The sequence below is a fragment of the Helicoverpa armigera genome, chromosome 18, assembly GCF_030705265.1.
Source record: "Helicoverpa armigera isolate CAAS_96S chromosome 18, ASM3070526v1, whole genome shotgun sequence".
Taxonomy (NCBI): Eukaryota; Metazoa; Arthropoda; class Insecta; order Lepidoptera; family Noctuidae; genus Helicoverpa; species Helicoverpa armigera.
The window spans coordinates 9,514,710-9,539,671 of NC_087137.1; the positions used below are offsets into that span (position 1 = coordinate 9,514,710).

Genomic DNA, 24,962 nt, shown 5'->3' on the forward strand with positions numbered 1-24,962 from the left:
CACACTGCACCCACAACGGGTAATTTGATGATTTCCCATAAAAAGAGCAATGATGTAGTTATAATATATGCATCTCCAAGAATTTTTTGAGTTCTTTAACTCGAAAGTTTCTTAATTTCAAATATAACATGATAGAGCTATAATGTTTGTGAATTTAATAGGACTTATCTCTGAGTCTTATGATGCCGAGCCTTTTCCCAACTATGTTAGGGTCGGCTTCCAGTCCAACTGGAATGTCATATTATTTAAATAAACCTCTTTTTTTAACCGTATGCATATTTCTACACATGATTGACTAAGAAGTAGGATTGTTGTTTGTCTATTAATAGAAATAATAAGTTATTTTGCAAGTCAAGTTACAGTTACAAACATAACTATAGAATTTATTAGTTTCAGTAGCTGCTCACAGTGCGTACAGTGACCTAGTGAATTTATAAATAAAAATGTGAATTTATTTTCATAAAGCTTAAAGAACTAGGATAAAAATTGCTACTTATTTTCAAAGTGTATGATTACTGAACCCTATATGTCCATATTAAATATAGCAAAGATTTACTTGTCTTATTTTCAAGACAAGTCCGCTGGGTACATAAAAATATCAACGGACCATTGCTTTACAAATGGTTTAGTCAATTCGTTTTTATTTTACAAATCAAGACATTCATTTTCCTTCAATTAGCACTGAATAACTTAATTAAAACCACAATAGCTTGCAACAAACTATAAACAAACACTAATACTGATTTAACCTTTTTTTGCTAAACTACAACAATAGGAAACTTCTTACAGCGCCATCTATCGTCGAGTAGCAGACAATAGTTGTCGGAAAAAATATGGCGGCTAGATTTTCTCTCGTTGTGACAATAAAATGACTGATGTTCTCAGTTTCTGACCTTGATAGACATTTTCTATTAAACAAAGCGTCGTTTAACGTTTAAACGGTAGTAAAAAGCCGGCGGTTAGCACGCAAACCGTAGTTTAGAGCACTATTGTAATGATATAGTTAGTTCATCGTAATCTTAAAAAAAAAACACTTTCTTCTAAAAATATTTATGTTTATCTTTATAATTACATAGATAGAAATCCTGACATACCTACGCAGTACCTATAGGTATTTTTTATTCAGGTACTTTTATATATCTATTTATTTTCTGAAATGAAAAGTTGATACAACAATATTACTTAAACCTACTAGGTGATGTAGTTAATTTGAACAGTATTTAAACTTGTCTTTAATAGCAAAAATTTACTTACTATTGAAATATTTTCATTAAGTAGGTAAATGTGAATTTGCATAGGAAATATTAGTATTTACGAAACTCACTTGCATATGCATATTCCAACTCAATTCCTCTTTTACACAACTACCTACCTACACGCGTAAATTACACAACATATCTATAAGTATTGACTATTCTTAATACATCTACTTCATGATAAATATGTAATCCACTTTGCTCTGGAGCAAGTATTATTGAACAAATAATAAAAAATCGGCCAATTGCACGAAGGGATCCGTACCACTAGCTAAAGATATTACGTCTGTGGTATGGAACAAGATTTAAACTTATTCTGTTTTAAATGTTTTTGTAGTTAAAAGCGGTATCAGAAATGCAGCATCTGTAGAAATGTCAATTGTCTAGTTATCGTGGTTTATGATGAGATGAACATGGATGCTTAGTAATGAGGTCCCATTTTTGTATTTCTTTACATTCGCCTATCCTTTCGTAACGTTGGTGTCGGTTTCCAGTCTCAACAGAGTGCTTAGTGCGAGTTTTCGTGAATTTTTTTACGGACTCACATGAGAGCGCGTATACTAAGATTTGTATGGAACAAAAACAGCTCCACCTAGTGTCAAAAATTGGAACCTGTTTTTGTTCCATACAAACAGTGTTGCCAACAGTTGTAGAATCTTACCACCAGAGTCAACTTTTAAAACCACCAGAAAACCACTAACAAAAATTTATCCCACACTTAAAATCACCAAATTCACCACTAAAAAAATATTGTTTATATTTTATTGTAACCTAAAACAATTTAATCATCCAAAGATGTAACTCGGCAACGATAGAAAATTAAAACAGACAAAGCATTACATCTGTTTAGCAATTCATCCGACCCGATCCGAATCCTTCACAAATTATAATCGGCGTAGTAGTTTCACAAATTGTTTAGTTACGCATTTGACCAATGAATGAGTACTTAATATAATTATATAGTAGTCGTTCACCTTTTTGTTTTGTAGATGCTTTTTTGACATTCCGTGAGACTTCAAATCTCCATAGTAACTCCTTAAAGTTGTACCACAAAACTTACATTTCGCTACTTGACCCGCAGTACTTTCAACATTTCGCCACTAAATAGGGGACTTAAACCACCAGTATTAGTGGAAAATCCACTAAGTTGGCAACACTGCATACAAATCTTAGTATACGCGCTCTCATGTGAGTCCGTAAAAAAATTCACGAAAACTCGCACTAAGCACTCAGATGCAACTGAATACCAGAATACCAGAGTTTTAAAAGTAGTGACTACTTATCTGTCCTCCTCAACCCACATAGCTGGGCATTCCTTGGTAAGACTGATTGTCAGACTGCCAAAGCTTACCCTTTCGATACGGTACTCTAAAAATCTGTCAATCTTTCGTGCACTACCGTTTTAGTCACATTGGTTACGTCTCAGTTCTCACCGTCAAAAGAACATGTAACAGTGAATTATTACGTATTTAAGTGTCAATATTCGGCGTTGTGAGCGAAAGTGTTCAAGTAAATCGCTCGTCATGTTCCGTGTAACTCACGTTCCGGTGAAACGCACTGTGGTTGGTGCAAGTTAGGTGGTAAAGCGATTTATTAGGGATATTGGCTAGTATTTCTCTGCTTTTAGTATTGCTCTGTATTTGTTTCCGTTGTAATTGAATTGTATGTACCTTGATAAAGGGGTCGGTATTCATATTTATGACAAAATCATTTTTATAAGGCGAGGTTTTCCTATATACATATAATGCACAAACTGGGTCTCCGTACTATGGTTGATAAAGAAATTGGCTAATCTTTTTAATTTTTTTCATTATTTTGAATCTTCTGTAGTAATGTAAGATACACAAAATAAGCTATTTTAATTAAACATATTGCAGCTATCTGCCTCTAACTTGTACCACCGACCGAAAACCATAACGACACTCCCATACGTAATTAATGCGAGAAGATTATAATTATAACATCCATATATTCACATGTAGACGTTACCTTGCGATCTATGTAGAATATGACTTTCGTTGTCTACATTGTATACATGTTTAGGACTTGTTACAAAATACTGACTACATTATGCCTATGTATGTTGTGTAATAGGCTCTGTGTTTTAGTCCAATGGCTAAAACTGATCGATAGATACTGGGGTTGAACAAATGTATTATATTTTTCTTTATTGCTATTACTACCTGGAGTTTATTGTATCCAATATTGATGGCTACCGATATTTCATATAACACTAAATAAAATAATGTATTATTTACCTATTATTTTTTTACTTAAGTATGAAGATGACACAGCTGTTTAAAAACCCGTATTTATGAATATCGATTCAAAGAAGATTGATAACAAAATCTAGAATACTAGATGGCAAGAATGAGGAAGTTTAACTAATATTATGTAAATAAACAAAAAGGTCAATGTCAATCTATTAAAGACTATAAAAATTAGATAACAAAATATCTGAAATGCCTAGAAATGTTTAAAATAATCTTTATAGCTGATTTATTTGACTTTAAAAATTAAAATGCCTATTCAAATGGGTTTTTATATTTTAATTTTTTTAATGATAACACTAGTTATAATTTTTAATAATGTTACTTGAAAATAACATCTTGTAGGTGGGTAACTACAGGTTTTTTTCTTTTTTCATGATTTTGAGTAACTTTTTAGTCAATCAGTTACCAGAGATTTACAAGACCTTACCTCTTTGATTGACATGACTCCGTAAAATATAGTAGGACGCTGTAGGACTCAGAGCCACGTGGTTCTTAAAACTTTTACCCCATATTCATAGGTCTTCTGTCTAACCTTTGCGAGAAAACGCGCATGACACGACAGTATAGTGCAACTTAAATGCAATCCATAATTTACTACCTATACGTATTGATTAAGAGAAAACCGTAGATAATAAATAATTGCCCATAAATATCGCTTCTCTTTCCTCCTATTCGCTAGGAAATGTTACAGGCCATTTTATGGCTCTATTAATTTACATTTTAATACTAAAATGTTAAATACTAAACATGATGTTGCTAGAAATAAATAGAAAACAGGTTGTGTGACGATAGATAAATAGATGACGTTAGATAGAGATGTAGGGAAGAAGATTTCATGTGCTGAGCCCAATTGAAAAGGTAGAGGGGTGATGACAAAAAATCCCCAAAATTGCGATTTTTGAAAATTAGTCCAATTAACTAACACTTTGAGAGGTATAACACATTGTTTGCCTACATTATCAAAATATTTCGAAAGTGAGTTTATTATGTGATATAATTACCTATGTTTTACGTGAGAATATGATAAAGGTTTAATTTCTGCCCCACTCAATAAGGAGTCTCTACTCATTTTAAAATTAGGCAATAGTTAAAAAATATGTTGTATACTTTTTCCTCTATATGATAATGGCCTAGATGCTTGGCCTTTTGTGATTTTTGTACTGATGAAACCAGTTTCTTTCTTGCTTCACCTGGTTGATGATTTATTGAATTGTTAACACTATGAATAAATTAGTGCCAAAGTATTAAAGGTCATTGTGGTATCTAAACCTAAAGTTGTATTCAAAATAGTGTAACCTACATTATAGGTTATTAATTAATAAAAATGCTATTTTTATAATGTCTTAATTCAATAATTTATGGCGATGATCCACAGAAAAAAATACAAAATAGGACAGGAAAATATTAAGCTTGTGTTGACGAAATTAGAAGTCATTCTTTCAAAAGTTCTGGGACAGTGCTGACAGTAATTAAATATAGATACTATTCCGAATCTGTATTTTATTTGAAGAGAAAGAAAGAAAAACATTGTAATTCAAATTATAATACCCGAATGTGAGTTTGAAAATTGAAAATTACGAGCTTTCGGATGTAAATTTTTCTACGAGAGAATTATTCAAATATCAACCAATTTATGTGCGAATATTTCACTCGGATCCCAGTCTTATTTACAAAGAAATATATGCAAGCTATAAACAATACAATACTTGCAGACTGCACACATTGATCACCAATAAGCCTATACCCACACAATAGGCACTTTCGCTGTTTTCGCGTGGAAATCGTGCGCAAGCCTCAAGTCTCCAGTAAGATCGACGCAATCGCTCGCGGCGCCCGCGCACTTAAAAGCTCGCATTCGAATTTCAAAATCTCAAACTTTAAAAAATAGAACTCGACGTTTTTTATTTTTCTTTTTTTAAACATGAGTGTGTAACAGTGACAAAGTGATGAGGTGAATTTTATTTACAAAAAAAACGTGTTATTTTTTTTGAATTTTCGAGTTTTTTTTGTTTTTTTTTCTTTGATTGATTTTGAAGGGTTCTGGTTGGGGTTTGTTTGAGGTCAGAGATGACACTAAATCATACCCCGCCTTACAGTCGGGTGACGAGCAAACTGTTTGGGCGCAAAAATAAGAAGTCTAAACGTCTGAAAAGTAAAGCTGGCACTTATGCGGGCAGGGAGCGGTAAATATTTTGTTTATTTGTATTTTGTTTACGTAAACTTTGTTAATTAATGCGATAGCAAATTAATCTTCTCTAACAAATATAAGTCCTATTCGTTCGGATAAAGAAAGAGTGGAAATGTTTATCTGTTTATTATGCAATGAATTAGTTATTGTGTAAAATCAAATTACAATTAGTTGGAAACCTAACAATCAAGTTATAGATTTAAATAAAAAAGGCTTATATGAACTTTCATAAAAAATTGTCATCGGAAAAGCTTAGGTACATAGAATTACAAAATAAGTAAGTCAACAATTATGCACATAAATCAAATAGATAAACTAAAATCCAAATAGATCTAATCTATATGTAGAAAACGGTATTAATTTTAAAGTCATAAATAGTTTGGAAATTATAAGAAATATTTTCGAGCCTATTGACGTAATATATTATGTAAGTAAATTGATTTTGAATGGCTTTTAACTAGATCAGTCTATGTAACATTCGTTTAAAAATCGTCTTGGTTTTGTCGTAGGTACTCGTTTAATTTTTATCTATTTATTTAATGTGAACGCGCATTATTAAGGATAATATCAATTAAAAGGAGACTGTGCGATTTTACCTAAATGGCAGGCAGAACGTAGATATTGAATTATTGAGCAACTAGCGAATAACCCCGTTTGCGAAATAAATCATACACAAAACCTTTCTGATTAAATACGCAGAGTATTTAATCTTTTAAATACCTATACAACAGCATGAAAAACAGACGCATGAAGTTTTAATATTTAATTTATCACACTAAAATTACACTTATCAACTCCTATCAACCATTAAAATAACTGACCTACCATAACAAACAACCTTGAAAAAAAATCCCCAAGCTTTTCTCATTATCACACACTGTTCACAGTTCAATGAACTAGTCCGTCCAGCCTCCGTTGCCTAGCAACGCTGTAAGCGAAAAGAGAAAATATAAAAGTGAAACGTGAGACTTCGATGTATTGGCGTAACAATCACTAGAGTACTAAGTATGTCTTGTTGAGTGTAAGAAATATTGATTTATTTATGTATGAGTTGAGATTGTTGTAAATATGCACTTATTTCTGTTGATATATCAATTGAAACTGTGAAATGTTTGGTAATCTTAAACGGTAAACAGTTTAGGAATAACATTCAAGTAAGCACATTTCAGTAACTGAAGGTAATCTTGACAGAACTTTTTACTGAAATAAATATTAAACTAATAAATTACTGCTTAAAATAATGAATCGATTGACTAAGTAGGCAAGTAGCTGTACCTAAGTTTTTCTTTTAACGTACTTCAAACAAAACAATTCTACGTAAATACGGTATTTACTTTTAGGTTACTTAAAGAGTATCTACAATTCGTAATTACAGAAACAAACCAAAATAATTTCACTTATCGACAGTTCCTTAACCTTATGTAAGGGTTATTTATAACACAAACACATTCATAAGTAGGACATAGATACTAACTTATACAATCACAAGTTAAAACCTCCAACGCATATCTTTAATTTTGATCAAAACTTAACTGCCGACAAGCCCTATAATAACAAAAAAACAAAAGCAAAGCTTTTCCCTTACAATATCTAAAAACTTAATAATTACTACAAAAACAAAAACACAATAAAAAATATCTTAATAACATGCCTTCCACTGCGTAATCTAAAAATAAATTTAACGATTACCACTTACAAGGTGTTACGTAATCGTAAAATAATGATTACAAGTAATTATTAAGTATTACATGGTTTTATAACAGTTACCGAATTTGGTACAAGCATGGGATTTTGTTTAACAATAGAAGTGTTGAGATGAGCTTTTTGAGTTCTTTACGTTAATATTAAACGGCCTTTGTTTATAAGATCTGAAAGATAAACGAAATTATGGTATAAAATTAAAATAATTATAAGTACACGAGTACCTATGTTTATTCTGTGAGGTTTATGTAAAACCGGTTGTTATCTAATTTTTTTTTTGTTACTTTATGTAATATGTTTCTAGAAAGCCGGGTAAATAAAATCTACAAATATAAGGTTAAAAATAAACAGTGTATGTGTAGGTACTATCTAGTTCAATAACTTCATGTAATTCTACATGCACGAGCAATCAGCCATTACAAAATGCCAAGTAATTATTTGTTTGGTTGGCGAGATTTTAGTAATCAATAACTTTGCCCGAAGCTTTGCAACGATCTTTTGATTTTATTTTATATCGTAAAGTTAATTGAAATAAACTCTGAAATTCTTTATTACAAATAAATCAGCCTGTATTACATTATCATTCATCTTAGCTATGTTTAGTTATATTTGTACAAAACGTAGCCAAACGCATTAAAATATGTAGTTATTATCATCAGTCTATTGTATATTTCTAGAATACATAGTCATCCTCCGAGCCTTTTTCCCAATTATGTTGGGGTCGGCTTCCAGTCTAACCGGATTCAGCTGAGTACCAGCGCTTTACAAGCAGCGACTGCCCTATATGACCTCCCCAACCCAGTTACCCCGGGCAACCCAATACCCCTTGGATACTCAATTCTAGAATACATAGTCAAAAATATTAAAATAGTTATTACATTACGTTGTAAAACTGGCCATTTCTTCACACAGGTGCAATTCGGTAGGTCAGACATTATTGTCTATAATCTATTGTTTGATTTCGATCTTAAGTTACAAGTTAGTATTTGTAAATATCGCCCGCGGCCTTGTTTCATGCAACCGACGAGCGTGAGAATAAGAAAGATCTGTTGTTTTGAATACATAGGTATTGGTCTTAGTCAAAGATATAGAAGTAGGCAGATTGGCGAGCAATTTTAGGGAAGAGAAAAAAGAGATACATACTTTTTAATGGATAAGTAAATAGGTGCAGCTTTCATCAACCTAAAAATCGGTATTTGTGGTGTTTTTTTTATGTTAATCTTAAAACATAAAAATATTGTCCAAAATATCGCATGTTTTGTTGTTATAATATTTACCTTCGGGCCTGAAGTTTCACCAATGTCCTTGGGGATCTCCTCTTCAAGTCTTCATCTCTTTCGTTTCTTCCAGTTTAGCATGATATCTTAACAAACACAAATTATGATTTGTTTTTTGAAGACAGCCATTTTAACTAAGAGTGCTAGAGAAATCTTCTAGTTACTATTATTAGCTTCTAAAAACAGCAAAATGTCGGAACACTTATGGGTTTATGACATTTAAATCTGCATTTCACATGATCTTTGAACTTTGCATTCACTTTACTTAATGGACGAAGTCGCGTGTTTAGGTTCAATATCCTACAGAAGGTAGGTATAGTTAATGAGTCAGCGAGACACACCTTTAAACTAGTATTCTGCCTGTGGCGTTGCTCGTACTTTGAGTAAAATAAGACGCTGTTGGGTAAATAAATATATACATATAAACACTGGTACTCGGTTGTATCCGGTGAGACTGGAAGCCGACCTCAATTTAGTTGGGAAAAGGCTTGGGAGATGATGATCTATAATAAATATTCGTTAGTAGAGTTCAAATTCAGATCCGGTCATATATAAATAAATAACAAAATATTTTTTTTTAATAATTATTACATACTAAGAAGGCCAGAAAGTTATAATTTATTTTTCAAAAAAATATATCTTTGCAAAATATGGCCCAGATTTACAAATAAATCAAGTTCCCTTTACAAAAATATCTTCGTCGGAAATAACAAAAATATTGCATACATTATAGAACTAGTTTTGTTTCGATTCCGATCACTAGCACCTAGATAGTCTTATGTTTCTCCATTTGGAAAGTGTAATATGGAGGTCAGAGCGGATGGCAGATTTTTTAACTCTTATTAAAACATCTGTTTTTGGTACAGATGAACGAATGTTTGCTGCAGTAGATTTTTTAAATATATTTTTTTTATTTGAAATGTGATTTTCTGGGGATAATGTGATGTGAAACTGTTTTTTGTGTGTTCAGTGTAAAAAGAATGGGTATTGTTGCCCATAAGCATAGTTGTGAAAGAAGTTATGTGAAAGATAGGTAGGTTTTTAGTGTACTTGCCTACCTATGGTTTGTAATGAGTGATGGTGGTTTGTGAAAAATGTGGCTTTGAATGTGGTACATATAAAAATACATTTAAAAATCATATGAAAAATCACTTTAGTAAAAAACATACTTTGTGCAGTTTGAATGCAAAATGTTAAAATATTGGTCATTAACATTGTATAATTTTTAATCTTCAGGTTATGACTTTAAAGTTGACATTTAGATTTCGTATTTTCTGATGAATGACAAATCAAAATAATCGTTTTGATACATTCGACTAAACACAAAAAATATAAAAATACATTATTAAATGCTTTCCAAGGCAAGAAAACGGTGATTTCACAACAGATTTAGATTAATACATGTGACGATTTTAAAAGTTTCACTTACATATTTTCAATGTAACATCGTCATTGGCGTCAATGTACCTAATGAATATCTATATTGCTAGTATATATCTAATGAATTTTCATTCCTGGTATATAGACGGTATGTAACCAACTGTTAGTGAAATATCTAGACTCGAAGCACTATAAATAACTAACAATACATATTTTAAAAGAACCCTTGAGTTCGGCTAGAGACCGAAAAATCGGCATTTCCTATGTGAATGTGTTAACATAAAAAGTATTACTAGTACTGATCATTTATTGATACATAAAGAAACATCATAGATAGAGCAGTGTTCCTTCAATTTATAGACGTCTTATTAATAACTACTTATTTACTTGTTAACACCGAACTAAACTGAAGAAACACTGAAACAAACTCAAGGGTCACAGTCTCTTTAAAAAACCATACATACTTAGTTTACGTTACCACAAAATGAATGAGCGATGGAGGATTATTTTCCCAAAAATATATCACTCAGCACCAATCTCATCAACATACAATATTTCCTCTAACAAAATCACTAACCAACCTCCTCTCTCCGCAGCGCCAACACGGCGATGGACAATGACGTGACTCCAGTCTACCTGGCTGCCCAGGAAGGTCACCTGGCCGTGCTGAAGTACCTGGTGCTGGAAGCTGGTGGCCGACTGGACGCGAGGGCTAGAGATGGCATGCTGCCGATACATGCCGCTGCGCAGACTGGGTGTTTGGACTGTGTTAAGTGGATGGTGAGTACCTACTCTATATTTATCATCATCTTCCGAGCCTTTTCCCAACTATGCACTCCCTTGGTTAGACTGGTTGTCAGACTTGTTGGCTTCTGACTACCCGGAATGACTGCCGAAGTTTTTTTTTGTACCTTATGTTTAGTTAATTGCAAAAGTAACTCTGTCTTGTCTTTTGTCATGCGAAAAGTACTGAACAGACTTTAGTATCTGGTATCTGTGTACCGAACGGACACAGAAAAGTCTTGGTAACAGAAAGACAAAGGCTACTTATTTTATGAGGGTGTGGAAAGTATATTCCTCGCCTGTTTAAACTCGAGTAACGGTTCTACATATAAAAGTACTCTTTTTGTAGATTTGAGCAAACTAATAAAACTTTCATTTAAGATTACTCTAACCTGGGTAATATGACGAAACTTAGGTCAATCTGATAAAAGTTCCAGTAAGTAGGTAGTTTTCAACCAATAGGATTGAGCAATATGACTACACTTTTGCTCCTTACCAAAAGATATGGCATTCTAACTATTGTACTAGATTTGAACTCAATATTTGACAAAAGCAGTTGCAACACTAAACTTAGATGCTATCCACTTTGGGCTAGATTTATTTGACTTTTTAACCGTGCAATGCAATCGCAAAGAAACCTTTCTATTATTTATTTATGTCACTTTGCAATAAAAAAGCTTTTAAGTAAAGTATTGTTGTGTAACACAGAGCTTCTTGAAATAGTGTAATACTTAAAAGTGCTTTTAACTAATTTATTGTTTGTCTGAAAAATCGAAAACGGTGTTTGACCACTATCTGAATACTACTCTGAAAGTATGAGGAACTAGCTGTTCCCTATGCTGGCTTCAACCCCGTCCCGTGAGAAGAATTTTCCGCGGCGCGACCGGGTATAAAATAAGCTTTACCTATGTCAGTTCCCAGACTGTCTATCTACCAAACATTTATGTCGGTTCAGTAGTTTCCACGTGAAAGTACGAAAAACAAACAGAGTTATAATTTAGCTTTTGTAATATAGAATAATACCTATATGAAGTAAGGATGGTAAAGGAAAAAATATTTCAGAAAACCCTCTGCAACAGTCAATATCGGACATAAACCCGAGATGAGTAACTACTTACAAAATAATGAGAATGTAGTCAACACTTTTAATTTTACGAGCAAGTGAAAATGGTATCTAAGTTCAATGACCTCGTATCTAGGAAACGTGAGGTAGTCATGCATTGTATTGCTTCTGATAGATATACGAGTATATGTACGTCGATCAGTCAGTAAATGCCGTTTTCCTGGTATATCACACCATTACATGTGTTTCGTCACACTTCATTATGTCTGTGTTAGGAACTTGAGACTATGAAGTATATTTTGCATTGTTGGTTCATATTAACATTGCTAGCATTAAACATTGGTAGCAAAACTCAAAATCATTTACTTATTTTTGAACGTCAAAAACAAACACACCCCAAAACGCACACCCTCGCCCCTCTTATGTACTTGCCTACAAAACTACCTACGACAGCGGTATCACCCGCGTACCATGGAAACACTTTACTTATGCTACTATGTATAAGAAGCTAAGCCTTTCTTGATAAGTAGCCTATCTTACAACGAATGAATGCTTAAAATCGGAACAATAGTTCCTGAAATAAAAGGCGTTCAAACAACGAACTTTTCAGCTTTGTAGTATGAAATACCTAAATGAAATCAAACATTGTCATCTACTTAATCTAAGTTTTGTGATTTGAATCTTGTTAGTTTTATTAAGGTACTAACAACATTTTGAGTATAACACATACATTTATGTCTTGGTTTAAGGCCTATGTATCTAAGGGACCATAGATGCCAGATAATCAAGATTTTAATATATCAGTCCATCTTATGATATATATAATTTAAATGCTACCTATTAGTTATATAACATGGGCCATGGCATAAAAACAAAAGCATGCACACAATAGCCCATACGTGAGGAAATTCCGGCTACTCTACAATTTACTCTTCACGATCTGTCACAGGAATTCCTAGTTCCTGATCAACTGTGATATCGGAAATTAAGTCTATAGAAACGTACTGTTATTTGCTATTTATCCGACTGTTTAGCTTCACGTTTTCTCTTTAAGTTATTGCTTTTTAATGCGTGTAAATACAGCGTGTTTGTTTTAGTTTTCTTCTTCCTTTGTTAGATCTGTGTGTTGAAGTTTTAAGTGTATTTGATGCTGTGTCGATATTGTCTAGAGTAGCCGCATTGAGTAAGCGTGGTGATTAACGCTCAATCTTTCTCTGTGAAAGAGGAAGCCTGTGCCCAGTTGTTTGACGATAGAAGGCTGGTGATAATTTTTTTCAATGTTTCATTATTGAAACGAAAATATCCAGGATAGATGTTTAAATAAACCAATATGCGAAGGCAAAAACCATTTTCGTAAATATGTAGGGGAAGCCCGGGCAAAACGCATATGTTAAGGGATACTGTTAATAAAACCACAATCTGTGAATCAATAGAACTCTTTGTACTTTTAATTTGTACTATGTTTAATAATCTTTGGAAAACAATCACATAAACTTAAAAACTTTAACGATTTCTATATTAATAATGAGCATTAACAAAAAGTATCAATTATTCGTTTTGCCCGGGGGGGTCGGGCAAAACGGATACGCCCCAAGGGAAAAAAGAATAATGTTGAATTAATTAAGATCAGTCTTCACATTCATCACAGAAGTAGCTGCCAACTCCTACATAAGAAATGCAGTCTTCATGAGCCCAGCTTCTGCATTGATTACACTAAATCCAATCTTCGGCAGGTGGTTCAGTGTATTTCTCAGCGCACACTTAACAGTAAAAATCTGGTTTCGGGTTTTTGATCTGTTGTTTGACTGAGGGTCTTTTAGTTTTAGTCTTGCTGGGGCCTGCTAACTCTGAAATCTTGGTCTTTTTTTTTATTTGCCTTATGCCGTATTATTTACCTTGCCGGATAGGTATCCGTTTTGCCCATATCCATTTTGCCCAATGCGCTCATATTCGAAACAAGTCAAAGCTCGAAATAATTTTAGTAGGTAAACAAAAAGTAACGTTCACAAATAATACTTAAATAAACGTGCAAATGGATAAATAAAACATTTCATAGATAACTAATGATTTATACAAAATTTTCATGTACAAACCTTCACAAAAATCGTAACAAAACAGCGAAATTTCTTTTTTTTTCTTTCCACAACAAATGCACTCGCGTATTGTTTTGGTTGCACTGTCATGGCATCGCCGGTTGCACGGGACACGATTAGAAAATTTGTCAAAGCGCCCACTATTATAGATTTATGGAAAAAACGATTATTCTTCTTACCCGCACTATGCTTCTTGCCCGGGCTTCCCCTACAAGTTATATAATGTTTAATTTATAATTCTTTTCAATTTCCGGCCGACAGCTGTGCCTTAGGCGAATCGTAACATCTTCTAAGATCTTTTGCAGATAACCTAAGGCAAACATGTTTCGAATAACACAGATAAAATTACAAAGTCAGCATTCAGTTTCGCAGATGCATACTAAGTTGTGCAAGCGTTTATACAAGGCCGATTTTCTACGCAAATAGATGTTAGAACTGGTTAGAAAAATATCTAATAACTAGCCGTTTTACCGTAGTTTTACCCGCGTGTCGAGGGAACTACTGCCCGCACAGGGATAAAATATAACTTATGTTCGGGACGAGTGTAGCTTTCCAACAGTGATAGAATTTATCAACTCGGTTCAGTCGTTTCAGAGTCTTTAGGGAATTCATTAAATTACAGTAGGTATACTTAGATAAATATATAGATGTAATATAGACGGCTTACTTTCTGATGTAAAATATAATGAAACGGAAGAGGATGATACAGATTATTTAATACTGATTTTTGGCATGAATATGGATGCCTACATAAACGTATGTGGATCAAGGAAGTTGTAAGTAGATGGATGATGCGAAAGGCCGTATGGTTATTATAAAACTCGTAATTATGACGTCTGAAAATAAATTAACTCTGAAGTTTATGATACTAGAAGAATTGAAATAAAATAAGTTTTTTATTCCATGGAAGAATAGAATATTTACCAAAGTTTAAACCATAGAAAATCACTGTAAATGTAGACATACGGCCGTTTCTTTCATATTCTTTATATCTATTGTTTTACTTAATAGCATTTTGACATTACTTGTATGGGAACCGTGAAAAGTTCTAACTCTAGTAACCAAATCAAAAGATATAAAAGGATATAGAAATTGGCCATTAGGGATTCAGAAAAGCTATAAGTAATTATACCCTTATAATCCACATTCCAAAAACCTAGATCACTATTTTTATATACCTTTTTACTAACTACAGTATCACAAACAAATCTAGTTAGTCCAGTCTAAACTTTCATTTAGCTACACTAGAAAACCGCTTGATTGACGTAGCACCAACCATTATACGCTGAACAACCGACAAAGTGAGCATTTATCTAGCGAGAGTGGTTCTGCGTATGCTACAGAATATTATTATAAATGGGTGCTTGAAGTCTGGTTTGTAATGCTGCTAATGCTTAGTGGGAAGAATTTTAATACCGTTAAAGATCCTACTTGGTTTGGTATTTTTGTGTTCGTGAAAGTTTGTATGTTAGTGTGTTTTGTTTACATTGTGCAAAAATGGTTGAACGGATTTGGTTGAATTCTACATAAGGTCAGATATTCATTGGCATTGTTTATTTAAACTTTAATAGGTACTATTCAGATGAAGTTTGGTTTGCTAATTATTTGTTTGGACACACTAATCTCAGGAATAACTAGAGTGATTAAAAAATATATTGTGAGATCACCCGATGAAGGCTTTATGAATAGATTAGTTTTTGTCCGAGTGCACGGAGTAATAAAACCGCTGGGGGCCAATTTTGGTAGGTATATTGACCAATTCGTGCATTCATGAATGATACTACAAAGCACGTAATTTCTAGCAATTCATGTTCAATAATAACCAAAATAAAGCAATAACTTACAAAGCCAAAAATAAATAAATAATTATGCCATTCATAACACGAAGTCACGTATTCTACTAATGTTTTAATGGTTACAAATGAAAAACAATAACACAGATTTCGTAACGAAACCGAATCGTTTTCACATTTCTCGTGCGGAATTCTAAAATAGTGAATTTATAGCAATATTTATGATTCAGATATCGCTGTTACAGCGTTGTGGTGAAATCTTTAACGTCATATCATTTTATTTGAATGCTCATGCGCAAGTGTCGAGCAAAGTAATGCGTTTAGTGAAAACAATGAGACATTTTAGAATTTTGACATAAATTGTGGTGACAGTATTTTTTTGTAAGGATTTTTAATTTAGTAGAAGTTTTGTGATCTATTGCTTTGAAATGAAATCCAATAGAACGTTGCCATTTTGCGAGTAAAGACAATGATTAATTGAGACGTATTATAAGTTTCTTTTGTATTTTGTTTGTTAGGTTTATTAATAAGTACCTATGATTATTTATTTTTAGGCTACGCTCTGTACCTACAATCTAGTTGACACTAATGGTAAATTTTCAATCTTAAATTAATAGCTGTGAAAAGCTTTTTCTCCTTACACTGCAAAACAAGAACCTCTGCTCTTACCTAAAAAGTAAACCAATATTTACCTTTTATTAATTCTCTTTTCTAGATAGTAGAACGCGGCGTGGATCCCAACGCGAGAGACGGGGACGGTGCCACTCCACTCCACTTCGCGGCATCTAGAGGGCATCTGAGCACGGTGCGCTGGCTCCTCAGACATGGTGCTAGGTTGCACCTGGATAGACACGGCAAGAGCCCCATCAATGATGCTGCTGAGAATCATCATTTGGAGGTAAGATTAACGATTTTACGAATCAGTTGGTAAAAACATAAATAGGTCTTCCTATGCCTATATCATTTCATTGCAAATACCGCAAATAATTGTAAAGAAAAGCATAAGTACTTAGCTTAGATTCTAAGGATGATTACTTTTTTTAATCTAAATCTGATTTTGCTCTAATTCTGCTGCTATCGTTTGACGTAAAAGTTCTACGACATTACGACAAAAGTTCATTATTAGTCCAACATTGAACTATTGCTAGGTACTCCAGGAAAATGAAAGTGATTAAAGGGAAATTCGTTTTCAAAACCAATATTCTCTTGAACACTCATAAAAATCATATTCTTAAAATCTAAATGGTGTCGATACCAACCAAATTAAATAATTGAAAATGAAAATTTTGGAGTTTCAAGAAGGAAACTTTATGAGTCTATATTTATAAATATATGTGCGTCTTTATATACTGAACTTAATACTCATGTATAAAACACCATGCTTCAAAGTTTTCCACGAGACGTAGAAAGTTTGTATTACACATACAATTAACTCGTACAAGGGAGCTGCGATGTATTAATTACGCTTTTGTCTCGAGTTTCTTTCGCCTTTCCTAGTTTCCAAGTATTCATGTCTTGTTTGTAAAGATTATAGTGTGTCAAGTTTGATGGGTATTGCTTGATTTATAGATTAATATCATAGTAAGTGATTTCATCGTTCTGAAAGCAAATTGAAATCGTAATTGAGCCCGTAGTTATCTATTGAAATGTTAAAATAGCCATTTGCTTAGAAATATAATGTATTTGTTTATAAAAATGGGGTGACCCAGAGAATGGAGACAAACGATTGATCATTTTTGAAACTCGACGTCTTTGGTCTCACGTACATAAGGAGACAGTAATCTTTAACTGGATCAATACAGTTACAAACATGAGTAAACGGTAAACATACTGCATTAGGCTGCAACTGTCATAACACAAAATAAATATGTATTTTACTATGTCACCATACTAAGTCTAAAGATATGTGGGTTTGTGCCGGAGATACAAGATGCCCGAGGTTCAAGTCCGATTTATTTTATATTGACAAACATACCTAATCAAAGTCACTTCCGGGTTCCTCTGGGGCGGGAACGTCGGAGATCAGGTTGTATTTTTTGATATTCATAACAGGTACCCAAAGGTATTCAAGTACCTATATTTCAGATATTTTTACTTCTTCATTACTTCACATAGCTTCAATTAATGAATTCTGACATAAGACATAAGTACCAATATCACTTTCTACATACATCCATATGTATGTATGGTACAAGAGCAAAGCTCACGTTTTGAAAGTATCACATTTCACTGGTCACACATCGTTGCGCTGTTTTCGGCGCGTGCGCACTTAATTGTTCCGTCTTAACACCGGTCAAGCTATTGAAACTAAAATTGTGTACTTTAATATGGTGCTGATTGTAAGCAGATATGTGTACTTAGCTTCCAACTGCGGTTTCACTCTCACTAAAAAGTATTCTATGTAAAGTTGGATTCTAATCTATGAATGCCAAATAGCTCATTTCTTTCAGCCCTTACAGTTTTATTGAGGCACAAACAACCAAACCCTTCACTTTTGCATATAACACTAGCTGTGTCCCGAAGTTCCACCCACGTCTCGAGGGAACTACTTCCTACTCCTGGAAGGTACTACTTTAGTTTTTAAACGGGCCTAGATATCCTTTCTCAGGCTCTAGACATTGTACCAATTTTATTCAATCGGTAAAATCGTGTTTAAGCCGGTCCAGTAGTTTCAGCTTGGTATGTTTACCTTTCCCGTACATTCTAGTAGAAAAGACAAAATACCTTTACTTTATGCAGATTAGCTAATTTTCTAGTTGATCTAGAATTTATCAGTATATTTCTCTAGTGCACTTAATTGATTATTTATGCTAAAAGCAGACTAAAAACAATGAAAGTGACATTTTTAGTTCTTAATTTTAACCTATCCGATATGCTCTCACTTTCTTCGGCCATTAAATTAAAAATACACATTGATTCAGGATTTGAATGTCTGGGTCATCTAATTTTAGTTTTTTTCACAAAATGCACGATGCAACTTTTTTATTTCATCATCTGAGTCTGTTTCTTAATAAAGCAGCTTTGATGGAGAAAGAATAGGTAGAAATACCAAAGATCGTAGAAAGGATAGGTATTCCTAGGTTAGGTACTATTATCCGGTTGCAGGAGGTACCTAGTACCTACCCTTGGGATGCGAGGGATCTCCCCTCCCCACTCAGAGACATTTAATGGTTACTTAAGCCATTCCTTAGTGAAGGATTTGTATGACATTCCGTCACTAAGGAGTGACTTAAGTAATCATTAAATGTCTCTGAGTGGGGAGGTTAGTTTCACAAATTGGTCACTTCACAGCTCAGAGAATATGACCTTAACCGACCTCTGACTTCAAAAACATTTTCAATGCAACAGGTATGTGTCACTTCCTGAAACGAATTGAAATTATCATACACAGGTCAATGTCATTTGTTATTTTTGCATAGTGGAAAATTTTACGTACTTAGGTACGTAAATGATTTATTGTTCGACCAAACGTTTGATTGGGCCATAAATCAATATGATGATGAATGGATCTGTGAAAATCACAACAACATCTGCAGTGTGCATGGGCTTACTGAAAAATTTAGTTATTAAATTATCAACTCTTAGGGTTTAGACATCTAACAAGGATTAGTGTATCTTGTACACCAAAGATGCAGGTACATTGCTTACCTACTCTTTTCTGCAGCAGTGCTCATCAACTTTCGACCTCTAAGGCATAATTTTATATTGATATTTTTCTTAATATCTTTTCGGTGTTTGTCTACAGTGTCTGAACGTGCTGGTAGCAGCGGGCGCAGCGGGCCCGGACAGCAAGCAGCTCTCCTCGTACAAGGCGATACACTCCTGCGCATGTGCGCCGGGGGAGGCACGAGTAAGTTTATTTTCTTCTTCCTATATTTATAATCTTTTATAGTGGGGCCAGTTAGCTATGGGAACTTCAGTGTTTAATAATAATTTATCTCTATATCTAGTAGCTATTCCAAAACATAAATTTCTTTACTACGATAATCGATAATTTAGTAATGATGATATCCTTCTAAGTTAGCTCTAATGTAATATACAAATTAAATTGTATACAAATGTACATATCAAACAATGTTTAAGATTCTTCTAACCTAACAGACAGACGTGTTGCTGGGGAGTTTGTTGCGCCACTTCTTCTTTCCAGCAAAAACACATAGGAAGTGGTGAAGGGTGGGCGTTTTGGGGGCTGTCTTTTGTAAATTTATTTTTTGACGTTCGATAAGTGCTGTTTTGCAGCCAAGTTTGAATAAATGACTTTTGATTTTGATTTTGATTTTTGCCAATTATCTATCGGCCATGGCGTCTGTTTTCATATAAGGAGATTAGACAACTGCGCAGGACATATTATAGTGCACAAGCATTTGCGCAGACACAGGTGCACTTACTAGTTATTCTTTCACTCTCATAGCCCGATGGGACTGGGATGGGTTACAGACGGACCGGAGAGAGATCACAGGACTGAAATTAACGTGCTCTTAAGTACCTACTACAGTCTCCTATGTATTCCAATTTATTATCCTATGTTTTCAATTTCATATCAGACTAGACATAAAAGACTTACATTACTCATATTATTAACGATTACAGGAATTCGCAATTAGACTCAGAACAATTCCTATTGAACGGCAAAATATTCAAACACCAATAGTTCTCGGATTGTTAAACGTGATACTTTTTTACTGTAGTTTCCAGAACACTATTGAACTGACGACCTTTCAATCTCCGACTGTCACTAAATCGTATTTGCTTTACTTTATACCTATCGTTTTGTTCAGTTGTGTTTTGTTTTTTTTACTTTTGCTGTTCAGTGGTTGCGCAAAGATTACACAGTTGGGATGTTACTAAATGTTTTCTTTATATTGTGATCTTGTATTATACAATAGGGTATCGTTATATGATGCCAGTGATTTAAGTTGTGCATCTCTACGTTTTTCTTTAGTTATTTAAGTCATTTGCAGAGTTATTTCTTTTGTTCGTCTTACAAGCTAACAAATCATTATACCTATTTAGAAAACTTACATGTATACACTACTTTAGTAGGTATCGCATACGGCGCGACATCTTATACGAACCGTAATCGAACGAGAGTAGCATGTAATTTTTTTTTATCAGACTTCCAAAAATGCGGTTATGTTTTTTACAACAGATATTTTCTATTTGACTTTACTCCCGAAAAATTAACATCACAATCTTAAAATTCCAGTGCGCCTTACCAAACTGCATCAACGCGAACGGGACCCGGTCTCCCTTCTACCTGCACGCGCCAGAGAGGGAGCGACGCAACTCCGTACAGGAGCGGCGCGGGTCCCTGCCGTCCACTGTGGGTAGCATCAGCTCGGCGCGCTCGGGTCCCGCTGATGGCTTGTACGTGAACCCCATGAGGGCCACTTCGACTAGTGTGACGCATCACAGCTCTTCGGGGGAGGAGAGTTCAGGTAATTTTAAATTCCCTTTACCAAACTGGGGACCCGGTCTCCCTTCTACTTGCACGCACCCGAGAGGGAGCGTCGCAACTCCGTGCAGGAACGGCACGGGTCCCTGCCGTCCACTATGGGTAGCATCAGCTCGGCACGCTCGGGCCCCGCTGATGGCTTGTACGTGAATCCCATGAGAGCCAATTCGACTAGTGTGACGCATCACAGCTCTTCGGGGGAGGAAAGTTCAGGTAATTTTAAAATCCATTAACCAAACTGGGGACCCGGTCTCCCTTCTACCTGCACGCGCCCGAGAGGGAGCGACGCAACTCCGTGCAGGAACGGCGCGGGTCCCTGCCGTCCACTGTGGGTAGCATCAGCTCGGCGCGCTCGGGTCCCGCTGATGGCTTGTACGTCAACCCCATGAGGGCCACTTCGACTAGTGTGACGCATCATAGCTCTTCGGGGGAGGAGAGTTCAGGTAATTTTAAATTCCCTTTACCAAACTGGGGACCCGGTCTCCCTTCTACTTGCACGCGCTCGAGAGGGAGCGGCGCGGGTCCCTACCGTCCACTGTGGGTAGCATCAGCTCGGCACGCTCGGGCCCCGCTGATGGCTTGTACGTCAACCCCATGAGGGCTACTTCGACTAGTGTGACGCATCACAGCTCTTCGGGGGAGGAGAGTTCAGGTACTTTTAGGTGGTGTTTTTTTTAATCCATGGATATCGACCCTATAGATATGGATAGTGTTCTGATTGCATATTCTTGCTTCATATTACGACAAAATGAGGAAAAGATCAAAGATGAGAAATGGTAGCGCTACAGTGCATAAAGTTTCAAGGGCTAGTTGGTTTTAATCAATTAGAATGTAAAGAAAGTCACATACTGGACTTATCGGTATCAGTATTATTCATGTGCCATGATACATATCGTCAAATTACGATAAGTTGGTATCTTGTTTAGTGAGTAAAGATCAAAAACTTCTAGGAATACTTATTATTTAAGACAGCTTATAATTGCATGCGTTTTCACATAACCAAACCAAAAAAATAACCACACAAACATATCACAATATCCGAATTGAACCTCTACCATAACGCACGTATCCACAAGAAATCGTCTATAAATACCGAATTTCTTATACCAGCAGTATATTAGGCACTTTTACTTTCCAATACCGAGGAGATTAGTGAGGAAAGTAAGAGTCACGACCGGAGCTCGATTACGTAGCAAGGTCGACTACGGGCTGTAAGGAGGTGGGCCCATTGCGGCGAGCTTGTTTTGTAAGAACTAGTGATCGTTCGGATAAGAATGTTTGATTGTTTGGGTGTACATGTACTGTGTAGGTAGGAGTGGGAAAGTCATTTGTACGATTTGTGTGAAGGGTTTTGAAGTGTGAATTAATTGAAGAATTTGTATTTTCAATATGAATCGTCACTAAGTAGTTTCTAAACTGTTAGGGGTTAGGGTAAAAGTAAATTCTAGAGAAAAAACTTAAAAAAAAAACTTGTTTAAAGGTTAAAACTTTTTAATTTTATAAAATCATATAAAAAAGACTAATTAATAATTATTCATGTTAGTAAATAAAATGTAAAAGGATATAAATAGTTTATTTTTTACTGTTAACAATAAACTGCAGGTGCATTATTTCATTTGGAAAAGATATAAACAATAAATTACCTTGCTCAAACCGTGCAACATAACAAGAACCTGCTCGCCGCAATGAACCACAGTCTTAATCCTAACGTAACATACTATACAGTTACTTAGACACAACTTGTTTCACGTTGAGTATTATTACGACAAGATGAGCATGGGAACAGGTTGATCTTGATCGATAAAACAGTTTTTCTAAAGCCTTACTTGTTTCTGAACTGGTTTGCGAAATTTTTAGGCTGTTTTTTGGTAAATTTAGATTTGTGGTAATGTTTTTTGTGACGTTTTTAAGTCTATGTATATGTAATAGATATGTAATGATGAAATCGAAATATCAATATGAATGTCCAATTCATTAATGAATATCCATTCTCAATGTAAACTTTCACAATCCTATTTAGTTTGAATTTTTGAATATTAGCACTTCGAGCTGCGCTCAGTCGCATCTTGTATTTAGGTAAGAATATTCCTTGTACATTATTTTATAAGTACATTATTCATTGCAACAAATATGGAGTTTTCTAATAACAAAACAAAAATTGAAAAAAAAATCATCATGTTAGTGACACAATATCATTACATACCTACTTACTTAAGTAATAAAAAAACTTACTACCTATTTATTCGCCCCAGTTCAATTAACAGCTGAAATTCAGCTACCTAATTAAAATGAGGTAACTCCCTAGTGTGAAAATACGTAACTTGTAAGAATTCTGAGAATAGCTTCATAACCTAACATCAGAAATTCCTTGCCGTTACTTCATGCCTTTTTCAGCGGCCATAAATATCTATACGCAATCTTACATTATCGGCTAACTGTATTACAGAAGCTAAGTAGTAACTTGGTTCAATTGTTACTAGAGTATTCACATATTACTTACTTTACCTCGTACCACATGTTACAAAAAGTCGTGATAAACTCATCCACACATTTATGTATGAGGCGAATCAACCGCCGGACAGATATCCCTGGACCAATATTAAGTTTTCCAAGACCTGCTGTTACCATGGTACGTGGTATCATTCCGCCGTTCTACCGGTGTTGAGGGTAGGAGTTACCCGTAACACAAATGGTGATGGAAGGATCACGCATTATAATCTTTTTGTTGCATGCTTTGCATTCCTTCTGATAAATCACACTAGTCAGCCATGATAGTAGTCTGCTTATTCCAAACCAGAATCAAATCCCCAACGCCGTGTTTCTATGCATCATACTTACTCACCTCTAAATCATAATCCATTCACGAAAAGCATGACGGACACGAACATACTAGCTATATACCATTACATTAGCTGGCCAAACGCGTGAAAAATCGACCGCGTCTAATTGTAACACGACGGAAGTGAGTCGTCAGGAAGCGCACGCGCATCTTTAGGTAATGTTGCACCCCATTGAGCAGTCGCTTTCCTGCCGCCGTCGCGAGCGGACGTGCTCCGCGCTCCCGAATTTGAAAATGGAATACTAGCAATGTGTTCATCACATCGCTTGTATTCTTGTTTCTTTTTTCCTTTATTTCTGTGAGTGATTTCCATGTTTTTGGAGTCTGGTCTTCTAAAGATGGATGTAGCCAAAAGATCTGTGATACAAGACTGGGTGGATGTTATTGATTTTGAATACGGTGTGTTAAGTGATTTCTATTAAATTACTGTTGTATTTCTTTCGAAAGGGATATGCTGTTATAGGTATTATATTTATGTATTTATTTATATATTTCACAAGAGTACCTATATTATATAGCACCTCAAATTTTGGTCTCAACCACCACTAAAATCAAAATAACCACGCTACTGTTAAAGTAAAGGTAACCTACGAAATCTTCAGGGGTTAAGACTTTCAATATTAACATATGGAAGAAGGAAGAGCCTGTCGGAAATTATAGGTGTTACGCAAACTACAGCATATCCTGGGTGCTTAGCACTGATTAGCGGCTTATGCATCGGAACTAATTGATTCATACTTTGTACACGCCTTGATAATGACCAGTACATGGTACTTCCTCATGGAAATTATATTCAATAAGAAAGAAGATGAAAAAATATGATAGCCATGCCAGTTGGTATCCTCGTTAAGCCGTTATTTG

The 24,962-nt window shown here is 34.7% G+C and overlaps 1 protein-coding gene across 1 annotated transcript in view; it reads left to right on the top strand.

The window, feature by feature from the left end:
- Positions 1-24,962, top strand: part of F (forked) — a 71,747-nt gene that overhangs the window by 19,317 nt on the left and 27,468 nt on the right. Inside the window, exons 4-7 of the mRNA XM_064039123.1 lie at positions 10,672-10,855; positions 16,523-16,705; positions 19,553-19,657; positions 21,014-21,245. Coding sequence (XP_063895193.1) covers positions 10,672-10,855; positions 16,523-16,705; positions 19,553-19,657; positions 21,014-21,245 — 704 coding nt within the window. The remainder of the gene's footprint in view (positions 1-10,671; positions 10,856-16,522; positions 16,706-19,552; positions 19,658-21,013; positions 21,246-24,962) is intronic.